Source organism: Acinonyx jubatus, chromosome B4 (assembly GCF_027475565.1).
Source record: "Acinonyx jubatus isolate Ajub_Pintada_27869175 chromosome B4, VMU_Ajub_asm_v1.0, whole genome shotgun sequence".
In the NCBI taxonomy this organism is placed as follows: Eukaryota; Metazoa; Chordata; class Mammalia; order Carnivora; family Felidae; genus Acinonyx; species Acinonyx jubatus.
Window position 1 is genome coordinate 93451196 of NC_069387.1, and position 13844 is coordinate 93465039.

Genomic DNA, 13844 nt, shown 5'->3' on the forward strand with positions numbered 1-13844 from the left:
TTTCTATCTTATAATACATACTAGCCAATAATAATTTAATTTGACCCATTGTCTTTAAAATAACTTGTGGATTGAATGAGAAATGAAAATGATTGGATGCCAAGCATTGGTAGAAAGCACATCATATTTCAAAGTGTTCACACCAATTTGTTATTTCTTAAGTTACAACTCTTTCATCACGACACTGGGACATTTTTCTAAACTACCTGTCAAAAAAGATTATGTTTTACCTGACAGAGAGGACATTACAGTCATGGATTTTTTTTTTTTTTTTTTTTTTAAACAAAAACAGGAACGAGCTTCCTTTCCCTAGTTGAGACTAGTTAAGAATGGCTTCAACATGCAGTTGTCCACTAGAGGGCACTATTTGCACATACTATGATCAGATAGGCTTCATCTAGGCTGGTTTCAGAACGTATCCAAGAATGGAGCACTCCCACCATGTTTAAGTTACATCGAGATAATAAAGAAGCATTACTGAATGCAAATGTCATTTTAACGTTTGTAATATGCATGTAGGTAAGACAACAACAACAAATCCATCACTTGAAAAATAATTTTGCTAGAGTCACCTGCTGTGGGCGATCTGTGATTTTTTTTTACTGTTTTGCTATAGAAGTCATGTATTAATAGCTGGGAAAATCTGATGAGAACACAGTGGAAACTCACTTCATAGGAAAACAATGTTTGGGCAGTCCAGAAAATGATGTAGTGGATCCCTGAGCTGTTACATATTTCAAAGAACTCCAAAGGCAACCATTTGCCTGCAAGGTAAAATCTCCTGACACAGTACAAATATTCAGAGCTGGTCTTTCTCAAAATAGGAAGCAAAACGTACTCTGGGAATCATCTGTGCCTGCCCTGATTAAAATGCTTCCACAAAAAAAGGCCACTTCACCTAATTCTTTCAACCTGTACATCTAGATCTGGAACATGGTCCCCTAGCAAAGACTTGAAATCTCTTAAAAAAGCCCTGCCTTTAGTACTTTCTATATCAAAACTCTAATTTGGTAGATCACGGGTAGAGAGGAATCAGTGAACCTGAAAACATTATACCACAACAACCTCTTCTTTAGGGTCAAGACAACAGGAGAGCTCTATAGAAATGCCAGCATTATGCAGTTAGGGGAAGTAGGCATAATTTTCTCCAAAAATAGATCATATCTACAGAATGGTTCTAAGAGTTCCCAGAAAAGAATTGGGCTCTGACCCCCATTGTGGGAGTAGAAATGGAGACCACCAAGTAGAGCTGGAAGCCAGTGTCCAGGATCAGATTGCAAGTTAATGGGTGTTGAAAGATGGGTCGGGATGGCATGCTGAGAAACTCTTTCTGCTTGAATCTCGGGACCTAGGAGCCCTTGTGATGGGTGGTCTGATGGAAGACACAGAGAGGAGGACCCAATGGCCCTTACTCCTATTATTCCTCCAGGGGCCACCCGGGGAAGGGAAGGTGGGGAGAGGAAAGGAGCTATTATAGTGACCGCCATCACACCCGCTTCTGGGTCTACACTCCTGGGACTCACTCAGCCACAAAGTCTCAAACATCTCAGTATGCTTTGAGAAAAGCTAGGTCTGTGCTTGCCAACAAGTGGTGGCCAATTTTCCCCTATTTTTAATTCCTTCAAAATATGTCTTGGCTTTTGTTCTTCTGTCCCTGGGTTGTATCCCCTGTCATTTTTCTTTCATTAACCACTATTACCTTTTGTCTCATGACTTGCCATTGGTTTTTAGGCAGATTTCAAAACTTTGGCCTCCATTTTCTTAATCTCAGTGGGTTTTTTTTTTTTAATAAGGAACACTTTACAGCTCTGTTTTTCTAACCCTGCAGAATACCAACACACCTCCATAAAAATGCACTCATGTCTATCCTACAAATAAAGAGGAAAACAGCTTGATGTTAACTGTAAACAAAGGGTTTGTGCCTATTTCCAGGGCCTCCCCAACTCTGGATATCCCCATAAAAGTAATTTATAAGGATGTGATAATCAAAACCAAGGGAAGCCTAAGATTATATCAACTGTATCAGCTAGAAGGAGGTAGAGCATAGCGGTTATATGCAAATTTATGTTGGATTACCACCAGGCCTCTAGAATGGGAACAACCAAATAGAGGAAAGGCTGAGACAGACTGGCAGTCAGACTGGCACCCTCCACTTTGAGTGTTTTGAATCTACCTCATAAAATTGAAATTTACTTGTTTAGAATCTGAAAAACATTTGAAAGCCAAGCATGAAATTTGCTAAGAGGAATAACAGCAAGACACTCCATAATATACCTACTTAGTATATACATTGATTTGTAACCTATTTTTTACTTATTTTCCATAGAATATAGAAATGTGCTTCCCTGACACTCCAAGGTAGTACTTGTTAGGGGTACTTAAACAAGTTTAGCATCTGGAGCCAGATTGCTTCAGTTCACATTCTATTTGTCACTCTCACAACCCCAGTGAACTTACTATTATGTTATTTGTGTCATAACCTAATCTCTCTGAGCAGTCAGCTCCTCACCATAAGGAGGGGCTAATAAGTCCCTTGTGAGGATTAAATGAAATAATGCATGTAAAGTGTCAATAAATCTTATTGAATTGTTTTGAATGACATTACCTGGGGTTAAATTAGGATTAATTTCTAGATGGTTGTTTGTTATGTGTTATGTTATGATTCCCATATTGTCAGACTGGAAAACATGAGTCGTGGTTGATAGACAGCGCTGGGTGGTGCTGGGTCATAGGTTCCATCAGAATGACTGGTGCTTATTTGAAGGAGGCTTCCTGGTATGTGTATCACAGGCAAGATCAAGGAAGTCTGGAGTATAAACCTAGCTCTGCTGTAACTAGTGTCACCACCTTTGGCCAGTGTAGTCATGTTGTGGGCGCTCCACCCAGATCACCTTTACCAGGCTGACGCCCCTCCCTATCCTTCCCCCACTGCTGGGAGTTTGGGCTGTGAATGGCCCACAGCTGCCACTTCTCTGGAGAATCATCCTTGGCTGATGGGAGTGGCCTAGGCCAGAGGCACCTACAAAGTTATGCCTCCACCATCCCCAGGATGGCCTGAAGTCAACGGCTGACTGACATGGGGGGTACAGATGCCCACCCTGAGGTAGAACAACTGTTCGTGAGGTGCCACTCATGCTCCAGGGCTCCCTGCCTGAACAGGCTGAGATCAGATGTCAGCTGAAACCACCTCTTTGCTTGGCTTCTCCTCTGTTCTGCTTCCCCTACTCTCCTTTAGGCTTCTCCTGAGAGCATTGTCTCAGTAAGTCACTTGGACAAGATTCCTTGTTTCAGGCTATGCTTTTCTAACTTAAGACCTAAAGGAGAATTCTAGGTCTTAGTTTCACTAGACAGAAAATGATGGGTATATTTCATGAATACAGATTTTAATTTCCAGAGTAGTTTTGTCTTTGTAAATGTTGTACTTTGACATTCAGTTGTGTCTATTCTATCCTTTTCTTGTATTTCCCAAAGGGAGATTAGTTGAGGAGCAATTAGGTATCTTCTAAGTCAAAATTTTTGAGCACTGAAATGTTTTTTCACTAGGGAGAGCAGGGGACAGAAGTCAGAACATTCCACCTTGCCTAGAGAAAATTATAGTAAATGCAACTTTTAGTTTAGATGTAAAATACTCAACATTTTCTTGGCCAGGCCCATGTTTCCATCGCTTCCACTGCTGCAGGCATTTTTAACTTTGATAGAAATCTCCCGGGCTCAGCCTAAAAAACCTTGTTTTTTTTAAACTTGTTTAAATTTTTTTTAACGTTTCTTTATTTTTGAGAGAGAGACAGAGTGTGAGCAGGGGGAAGGGCAGAGGGAAAGGGAGACACAGAATCCGAAGCAGGCTCCAGCAGCCCTGATGAGGGGCTTGAACTCACAAGATCATGACCAGAGCCAAAGCCAAGTGCTTAACCGACTGAGCCATCCAGGCACCCCTAAAAAACCTTTAAAGTGACATAGCTAGGTGTTACATCATCATCTGCACATTTATGGACACCTAAAGAAACCATATCATGGTAGAGTTAAAGAAAAGTTAGAGAATGTTCATTCATTATGGCAAACCTCAGGGGCTAGTGGAGGCCTCAGGTGTGATAGAAAACCTCCGTTAATGCCACATTCCTATCAGCCCACTGAGGAAAAAAAGTCGGGAGGAGTGAGGGTGCCCTGTTAAACGAGACACCCTTTATGGACTGTTCCTTAACTATTCTTGCCCACTTTTATTTCTAATGGAAAATCAAATTAAGAAATAGTGGGAATCTACCCGTCTGCCTGTTAATTTCCTTTCCATAAAACTGGCTGTTAGTCATACAGTAGCATAAAGAAGAAATTTGTAGGAATTTGTATTTTCGAGTTCTCTGCTTTCCCAAGTGAAGGAAATGTATCATTCTAGGGTCTGAGTGTGATCTTTTGGTTACTGGAAATTTGGAAGCTGGTTCGTATACAGTTCTTTTGAGAGTGACAAGCAGGGAATTTGAGGAGGACCGGGATGGGACAAGAGAAGAGGGAACAGGAGCCGGCTCTGGCCTCATGCTGGGTCAGCATGTGACCTTGTTGTCCAGCTTAACTATCACCAGAGCTGTGCAAGGCACGTGCTATTCTCCTCATCACAGGTGAGCAAACAAGTTCCCAGTTTTGTATGCAATAGGTGTGGGGCAGACCTCTGAATGCACCTCTTCAACTCATAGAGTCACCATGGGAAATGAACTCATCTGTTAGATGACAGCGGGTTTAATATTACTGATAGTTATTAGATTACATTAAACGGTAAAATTTATAAACATATATTTATCAGTAGGATGAGAAAAACTATAAGTCAATTGACATTTTAAAAGGTATTTATGAAAACATAAAATAAAAAATATTTATGATGTCAAATGGCAGGCTCAACCCTATCAATTCAGTTAAAAAAAAAAAAAAAGTTTCAACTTTCCTGAGTTCAAACTGAGCTAAAACAGGCTCATGGAATGGGACCACAGGAAAAAAAAAAAAGAAAGATAGAAAGAATGCTAGATTTCCTTTTCCTCCTTAAAGGCAAAATGCCATTTTATATTGATTGTTAATTTTTTTTAAAACGTGTATTCACTTATTTTGAGAGAGAGAGCACACACAAGCATGCGAGCAGGGTTGGGGCAGAGAGAGGGTGAGAGAAAATCCCAAGTAGGCTCCTGGCTGTTGGCACAGAGCCTGACATGGGGCTTGATCCCATGAACCATGAGGCCCTACTCGAGCTGAAATCAAGATCCGAACGCTCAACCAACTGAGCCACCCAGGCACCTCTTGATTGTTAATTTTATCGTGTCCTTTGAAAAAAAGCAGAACAGATATTATCATGCCTATTTTGTACATTGCAGAAACGACACAACATAGGACTTAATTATCTTGTTGACTCACTTATTTAGTGAATGTCAGAAGCAATATTAGCACAGAGACTTAGCCCTGGAGTTTATCATTAGGCTATTTGTTCTTGTGGAAGTTTCCTTGGAAATATATGAGATCTCTAGATGCAAAGGCACATTAATTAAGAAAGTCCATAATATTTTTCTGTGTTTACAATGTACCAGGGTCGCAGGAACCACGGTAGACACAAGAGCATTTGAGCCTATACCTGTCCTGAAGGGTCTTCCAAGCTGGTGATGGGACAGGACAAACTACTTGAAAACCAGTGTTAGTCCCTTTCTGAATAATTATTCTTTAATGAAAATCACTGCTAGAGGAGCGGTGCATGTGAGAATTCAGAGGTGTTAAGAATCCCTGTGGGGATGGATAAGTGTCACAGCCAACGGTAGGAGGTTAAGTTTTGGCTGGGATTTAGAGACTAGAGATAGACAGGAGGAGAGAGAAGAGGGACCAGGTGAACACAGATGCAAATTTAGACAGGACTACAGAGCACTGGAGAAGACTGGATGGAACAGAAGGTGTATTTTGGGAGTAGCAGCAAACATATTTGGAGAGAAGGATCAGGGTCCAATAGTATAGGACCTCTAAGGTCCAGCAAGCTGGTCTGGGCCTCAGGCTGTAGGCACAAGGGAGCTTTTGAGGATTTTTACACAGCAGTACTGTTACAATGCAAGCACTGTTACAGCAAAATAAATCTGAAGAGTGTATGGTATGAATCGAAGGAGGAGAGAAGAGGATTAGATCAGGCAGAGGAGATGAAATAAATGAAATATGTAACACATGCTCCTCCTGGTGTCATTCTCATGATCACAGGACACTGTAATTCAAATAAGAATTAATGAGATCTGGGCCCAGATCTCAAAAAGAGAAATCAATAATGAGAAAATCCGAGGAGCAAGAATCAATATGATAATGGTGACTAGTTGGAAAATTTATCTTCATAATTTTGGAGATATATTCTTTGTGTTTAGGTAAAGCATTCACATTCGGTCTCTATAGTTTCTTTTATTTATTTATTTTATTTTTTAAATTATACTTTATTATTAATAATGTCACAGGAATAGATACTCTCCATCAGATATGAGAGATTTATATGGCATGACCCAAAATATTTTGGGGACAAGTGACTCATAGTTCAGCCTCTATGGTCTCATGGAGATTTTAATGAAGCCAGATTTCCATACAATAAACAAGGCATTATTATTTCACTTCAGGATCAGAAGATGGAGGGATATAAAACACAAGTCTATTTTAAAGACACCATTAGAACACATAAGCATAAATTAAGTTTTAAGGCTTTTAAAACTCTCAGAAATGTTTCTTGATTGCACGGAACACTATACACCTGTCATATTTTACCACTCTTGAAATATCACTATACCATCTTAGCAGGGAATTATGGCAGAAAAAATGGGGTGAGAACAGAGGAAGAAGGGGTGATGGGAAAAGCAGTGTTTCCCTACATCTGAAAGCTCACCTGAGAATTATTCATTATAACATTGATCATTCGTTCATTCATGCAAGCATTTATTTCCAGGAGCTTTTGCTTTTTAGGAATTATGTTCTACATGTAAGAGACATGTAAACCATATATGTGTCCTTAAGAAGCTTAGTCAATGGGATAAGATAGATTAGTTTTACATACAGTTGAGAAATGCTATAAATACTGTATGCACACAGGGTTGTGGAGCTAAAGTAGAAGGGGGCAGAGGAGATGAAACTGAATGAATAATATTGGTGAAGTGGGCTAGAGGAAAAAGGAGAAGGAAGGAATGGCTTCTGGAGGCAGTGACACTTGAATTTCCCTCTCCAGATGCCCTTCCTACTCCCCACTCCCTCTTCTTACCTTGGACCCACCTCCCTAAGTAATCCAACCACAACCACCTTTTCTGTTGCTACCTGACACCCGGATAGCTCCTAAAGCAGTGCCTCCAGCTCAAATCAGCCTCTCTGATGGAACTTGGAAGCTAAGGGAAGAAAGGAATCTAGGTGGGAACCTAATGGTGGCCACCAGACAGCCAGAAGGATAGTGTCTTGGAGGCCAAAGAAGGAGAAGATTTTAGAAATGAAGTAGACATTGGTGCTAGATGGGAAAAGAAATGAAATATGTGCTTTGTATTTGGTGTTTAGGCCATTGATAAATTTGGCAAGTGTGCAAATAGCAAGGATTAAAGTTTGAAAATGACCAATGAGGCAACGAATACACTCTACTCTATTAATAAGACACTCCTCTGAGAAAGGAAGGAGAGACAAGAACCAGAGAAGGAAATGGGTTAAAGAAGTTTCTTTGATACAAGAGAATCTATGCTAAAGTCACCACATTAGCAAAGAGGGCACAGTTGAAAACAGAGAAGGAAAATTGATGGAGCGAGCTATCAGGGGTGGGAGCAACTGACCGGAGGAGTCCGTGTGGACAGAAGAGCTTTCTCCTCCTCTGAAGTGGGAAGGAAGTGGGAGGCGATGGGTGGGGAGGCGGGGAAGTTTGTAGACCAGGTGGCAGGGAATCTGACACTGATTACACACTTACTCTGCTAGAGTCCCCACATGGACCATGAAGATGAGTAAGACACCATCCCTGTACGCTCCTTTCTCAAACGTTCGCTTCATTTAAATGAATAAAGGAGTAGTTAACCTTATGCTGCTTGAAATTCAAACATGCCCAGCAGTGGCCGACAAAAGGTAGGATTCTGGCAATAGGTACTTCCTAGAGGATTTCACCACTGGCCTTGCTTAGAATTGGCAGTGCATGATGATAGTAAAAGTCTGACTTTTAGGTAGTTTTATTATCATCTTTAAATCATCTGTAGAAAATGACCACCTTATTGCTTTCATCGGAGCAAATCTCTTCTGCCACCCCGCTTGTGGTACATCACCTCAGATACTTGCTTTGAGGTTTCATTTGGAAGCAAATCAATGTATAAAACTCATTTGAGTGACAAAAGCAAAAGAGCCTGAAGGAAGCAAAGAAGTCAAGTTTAACCCCTTCATATTACAGATGAAGAAAGTAAGGCCCAGGTAGGTGAATGATGCATATGAAGCCACTCAATCCAGCAAAGGGCAGAGCTGGGTCTGGAATCCAGTTCTCCGGACTCCTGGTTAGTCTCCAGGAGAGAGTTCCATCTTGTCTACAGCCCAGACAGCAGTGTTGTGGTACCCAACTAAGAAAATAGTACCTGGAGAGCCACATGGATCCATCAGGAAACCAAACAGTATTTGGGGGTGATGAGGAAGGAAGGAAGACTTGATTGCTCTATGTTTTTCTTCTGTTATGGAGTCAAAGTGTTCTCCCTTTACAGGACTTTAGAGATCACTGCAACAAATCCCTTTCATTTTTTTGGACAATATTTCAAAAAATTTGAATGACCACTTTGGTCTTCTGAAGTTTTTATATTTTCTGAAGGGATGTGGCATGTGTGAGTGTGTGTGTGTGTGTGTGTGTGTGTGTGTGTGTGTGTGTGTGTGATGGGAAATATATTTAGAGATGTGATCTGAAAACCTAAGACAACAAAAAGGACAGTGACAGAAAATGAAGATATAGGAAAATAAGAGGAAAATGAACCAGGGGAGTGTACCTTGAGAGCCTCTCAGTTTCCCCACTACCCTCACATGCAGTGTTGGATATAACATCAATCATATATATATATATATATATTTTTTTTTTTTTTGAGAGAAAGGGAAATAGAAAGGGAGTGAATGGGGGAGAGGGGCAGAGGGAGAGAGAGAAAGAGAGAGAGAATCCTAAGTAGGCTCTACACTTACCACGGAGCCCAATGGGGGGCTTGATCCCACAACCCTGGGATCATGACCTGAGCCAAAATCAAGAGTTGTACGCTTAGCTGACTGAACCACCCAAGTACCCCATTCATATTTTAAGTATGGATAGGAAGCTTCTTACTTTAAGAAATAGCATGCGGGGCGGGGGGGTGGGGGGCTGGGTGGCTCAGTCGGTTGAGTGTCCTACTTCTGCTCAGGTCATGATCTCACAGTTTGTGAGTTCGAGCCCCATGTCGGGCTCTGTGCTTATAGCTCAGTGCCTGCTTCAGATTCTGTGTCCATCTCGCTCTCTGCCCCTCTCCCGCTGTACTTTGCCTCTCTCTGTCTCTCAAAAATGAATAAATGTAAAAAAAAAATTAAAAATAAAGAAATACCTTGGGAAAGCTTCACTTGATATTTTGGGGGAAGTAAAGAATTAGGTTTTATGTACTTTGCATATCATGGTTTTCATATATTGGCTTTGTTTTGAGTGAGAATGTGTCAGTATAAGTACATCACAAAGGCAGGTAAGGCAACTAAAAAAAATGTCATGGATTTTGAGATTTACTGTTTGCTCAGAAGAAGAAGAGGGACAACTTCATAAAAAATTGATTTGTGGGGTGCCTGGGTGGCTCAGTTGGTTGAGTGTCCAACTCTTGATTTTGGCCCAGGTCATGATCTCACAGTTTGTGAGTTCAAGCTGTGCATCGGGCTCTGTGCTGTCAGTGTGGAGCCTGCTTGGAATTCTCTATCTCTGCCTCCCTTTTTCTCTGCCCCTCCCCTGCTCACACTCTCTTAAAATAAATAAATAAAACTTTAAAAAAATTGATTTGTGACAATGATTCTTCCCACTTCACATCAAACAATGTGGGCTTTGGTAGGAAATAACCTTAAGTTTATTCCTAGTCCTTCTATCTACCAGAGTTTCAATGACAATTAAAGGAGATAGTGTTATGTTACATCATCAACCCTTAAAATGTACTCAGTACATTTGATTATAGAAGCTGTTCTGTACTTGAAGATGACCTTGGCTTGGGTCTCCACAGGTTAAATGGAATCTGATGTAACGAAAATATTTTTGTAGCATAGCTAGATTCTTTGTAACATAGCAAGATGGCAGTAAGCGATTTTAAATCCAATATGCCAATCATCTCTGGTTCTATCATTTTTAATTGGTGAATAATCTTTTAAAAAAAGTAACCTGTAGGGGGATACAGAAAAGCTCTTACCTCTCCTGAAGTCCTATGGGCTTCATTTTGAAAGGAGAAGGGCAGACAGCGGTGGTAGCTTTGATCTCAGGGGTGTATCGGCCTTGAGGGTCCACAACCACATTCAGCACCTTTGGGGCTTGCTCGGGCTGGACCATGCTGTTGACTGTCTTTGCCTCAGACTGTGCTGGCTGTAATGCAATGGGTGATAGGTGGATCTCCTGATTTTTCTCTTTATCTTGTCGCAAGGAAAACTGAAACTTTTCTTTTAATCTGTAAAGAATCTATAGAAGGAGATACAAAGTCTTGCTGTCATATTTTGCACACTAAACAACAAAATATAATCTCTTCCAACCCGACCCAGAAGACAAACTAAAATGAAGGTTCAATGATAATACAACTAAGCAAAGCCTTCCAGAATGGTCTCTCAATTTTATTATATTGAGATTTTTTTCCCCAAAAGGATATAGTTGGTATTTCTAGTTGTTAAACAAATGTGTTAATGGATCTATTCTTCAAATATATATTCAAAAGAAAATTTGGCTAATTTTATGAAAGTGCCAGATGTCAGTTTGATCACATGCAAATCTTTACTCAAAATGGCTGAAATGGAAGGCTGATGAAAGGAAGAGCCATGAAATATGTATGGGCTGATGACATTTACAGAAACAGAGACCTTCATCCAGTACAACATGGGAGAATAAAATCTTGTAAAATATTAATGAAAACATGGTTATGTTATAAATCTTAATTTCTTATGTTGGTAAATATCCACACTAGCCATGTATTAACTTGAATATCTTGTAACTTCTTGAAAAATTTAAATGTAGGGCACTTATCAAAGAAAAATTTGGATAACCAGAATTTCATTTCTCACCTCTTTCCCCTTTTAATTAAAAAAAAATTTTTAATGTTTAATTATTTTTGAGAGAGAGAGAGAGAGAGAGAGACAGAGTGTGAGTGGGAAGAGGAATAGAGAGAGACACACACAGAATCTGAAGCAGGCTCCAGGCTCTGAGTTGTCAGCACAAAGCCTGACGCAGGGCTCAAACTCATGAACCATGAGATTATGACTTGAGCTGAAGTCAGGAGCTTAACTGACTGAGCCACCCAGGCACCCCTCTCCTTTTTAATCTTGAATGCATGTAGGAAAAAGCAAACATATTACTTTTCTCCATTCTCAGAGTCCTTTCTGGAATGGCTAATTCACTTCAGAAATGGTAGGATTGTCATTTTTAAATTTTTGAAGGAATTGGGCTGACTTTGCTCGAACCCTCCATGGACTGAATTGTGAGGGAGTAGAGTTTGTTTCTCATCCTCAGGCTTCTCTTTTAATCAGTTTTTCTTTTCTATTTTTATTTATTTTTTTCCTTTTTAATTTATGATTGACTTTTATTTTCTAGAGAGGGAAAGAGTATGCAAGCAAGGGACAACGACAGAGGGAGAGAATTTTTTTTTAATGTTTATTTATTTATTTTGAGAGAGAGAAAGCTCTAGTAGGGGGAGGGCAGAGAGCAAGAGAGACAGAATCCCAAGCAGGCTCCAAGCTGTAAGCTCAGAGCCCAATGCAGGGCTTGAACTCATGAACCATGAGATCATGACCTGAGCCAAAGTCAAGAGTCAGACACTCAAATGACTGAGCCACTCAGGTACCCCTATTTCAACTTTTTAAAAAAAGATTATTTTATCTTTTCTGGTTTTATTAAGATGTAATGGACATATTATATAGTTTAAGGCATACAACATAATGATTTTTTTTTTTTCTCTTAACGCTGACTCCTCTACTCCAATTACCGCAGAAACTATATGCCCTTGGGGTGCCTAGTTGGTGGCTCAGTTGGTTAAGTGGCCAGCTTTTGGTTTCAGCTCAGGTAATGATCTCATGGTTCATTGAGTTCGAACCATGTGTTGGGCTCTGCACTGACAGTGCAGAGCCTGCTTGGGATTCTCTCTCTCCCTCTCTCTGCCCCTCCTCTGCTCTCTCTCTCTCTCTTTCTCTCTCAAAATATATAAACTTAAAGAAGAAACTAGATGCCCTTGTATTTCTTCAAGTATGTTCTCGGGAAGTGACTTGATAAGTTGATGCACATAAAGGGGTGACTTAACCCATTGTCTGTAATTACAGCACTGACAATGTCTGCATTTCAAAAAGCTTTGGGCCAACTGGACTCCCTTGTTTAATGTCTGAAATCCATTAGCTGAACGAGTGATATTTTAAGGGAGAGGGCTTTCTTGGCACTTTTCAATCACATTCACTCTAGTCCTAAGACTAAGTCTTTCTTTCAAAGTTCTTTTAAATTCTAGTTATATCTATATTTGAAATCTACTGGAAAAAAAATATATACATATACATATCTATTTGTTAAAGAATTAATAAACAGAAAAATTAAATTGCAAAATAAATTGAGAAAGAAATAATCTGAAATAATGGAGAAGATAAATACCTTTGAGAATGTATTTCAGGAAAATTTTAGAAAATATTTGTCTAATGTTCTCAAAATACATTGGTAGCACTTGTGGGTATTTATTTGAGGAAAATGAAAACACTAATTCGAAAAGATATATACATACCTATGTTTACTGCAGCATTATGTAGTAACAATAGCCATGATATGGAAGCGACCTCAATGTCCATCCATTGATGAATGGATAAAGAAGATGGCATATATACACAATGAAATATTACGCAGCCATAAAAAGTAACATCTTGCCATTTGTAATAACATGGATGGACTTAGAGTGCATTATACTAAATGAGATAAATCAGAGAAAGACAAATGCTATATAATTTCAATTATATGTGGAATCTAAAAAACAAAACCAATGAGCAAAGAAACAAACAGAAGCAGACTCATAAATACAGAGAACAAACTGGTGGTTGCCAGAGGGAAGGGGGTAGGGTAATGAGGGAAATAGGTGAAGGGGATTACGAGGTACCAAGTTCCATTTATACAATATAGAAGTAACAGAAGCATAGGCAATAGACTCAATAATACTATAATAACATTGTGTGGTGGCAGTGGTGACTATGTTTATCATGGTGAGCACTGAGTAATATATAGAATGGTTGAATCACTATATTGTACACCTGAAACTAACACACATTGTATGTCAACTTAACTACAATAATAAAAATAGAAAATGGTTAAAATGGGCAAAAAATATGTTGTTAAAAAGTCTGCTTAACAAAATAATATTCTAAAAAATCAAAAAGAAGCAAAACACAACAATGTAAGATGAAAAGGTATCAGACTGAGATGAAGAAGAAAAGGATTTTAAAAGCTGAAAACTCGGGAGCAGGATGAAAATCTTTTAAGCAGTAAAGAACGGAAATGACAGTGCAGAAAACACAGCCAGTGGCATATGTGGCAAAGTCAGGAGATTGCCTGGAATATATAGCAAAAAGATAAAGAGAAGAAGGTGAAAACAAGGGAAACAATGGCATACAGAAGTCAAAGAAAAGTCACTGTGAACGATAAACCAGACTAA

The 13844-nt window shown here is 39.5% G+C and overlaps 1 protein-coding gene across 3 annotated transcripts in view; it reads right to left on the minus strand.

The window, feature by feature from the left end:
• The window catches only part of PTPRR (protein tyrosine phosphatase receptor type R), a 241745-nt gene that overhangs the window by 83365 nt on the left and 144536 nt on the right, over window positions 1–13844 (minus strand). For all 3 annotated transcript variants that reach the window (XM_027071251.2, XM_053226493.1, XM_053226494.1), the window contains one exon: window positions 10377–10639. In XM_027071251.2, the coding sequence (XP_026927052.1) occupies window positions 10377–10639 (263 nt within the window). The remainder of the gene's footprint in view (window positions 1–10376; window positions 10640–13844) is intronic.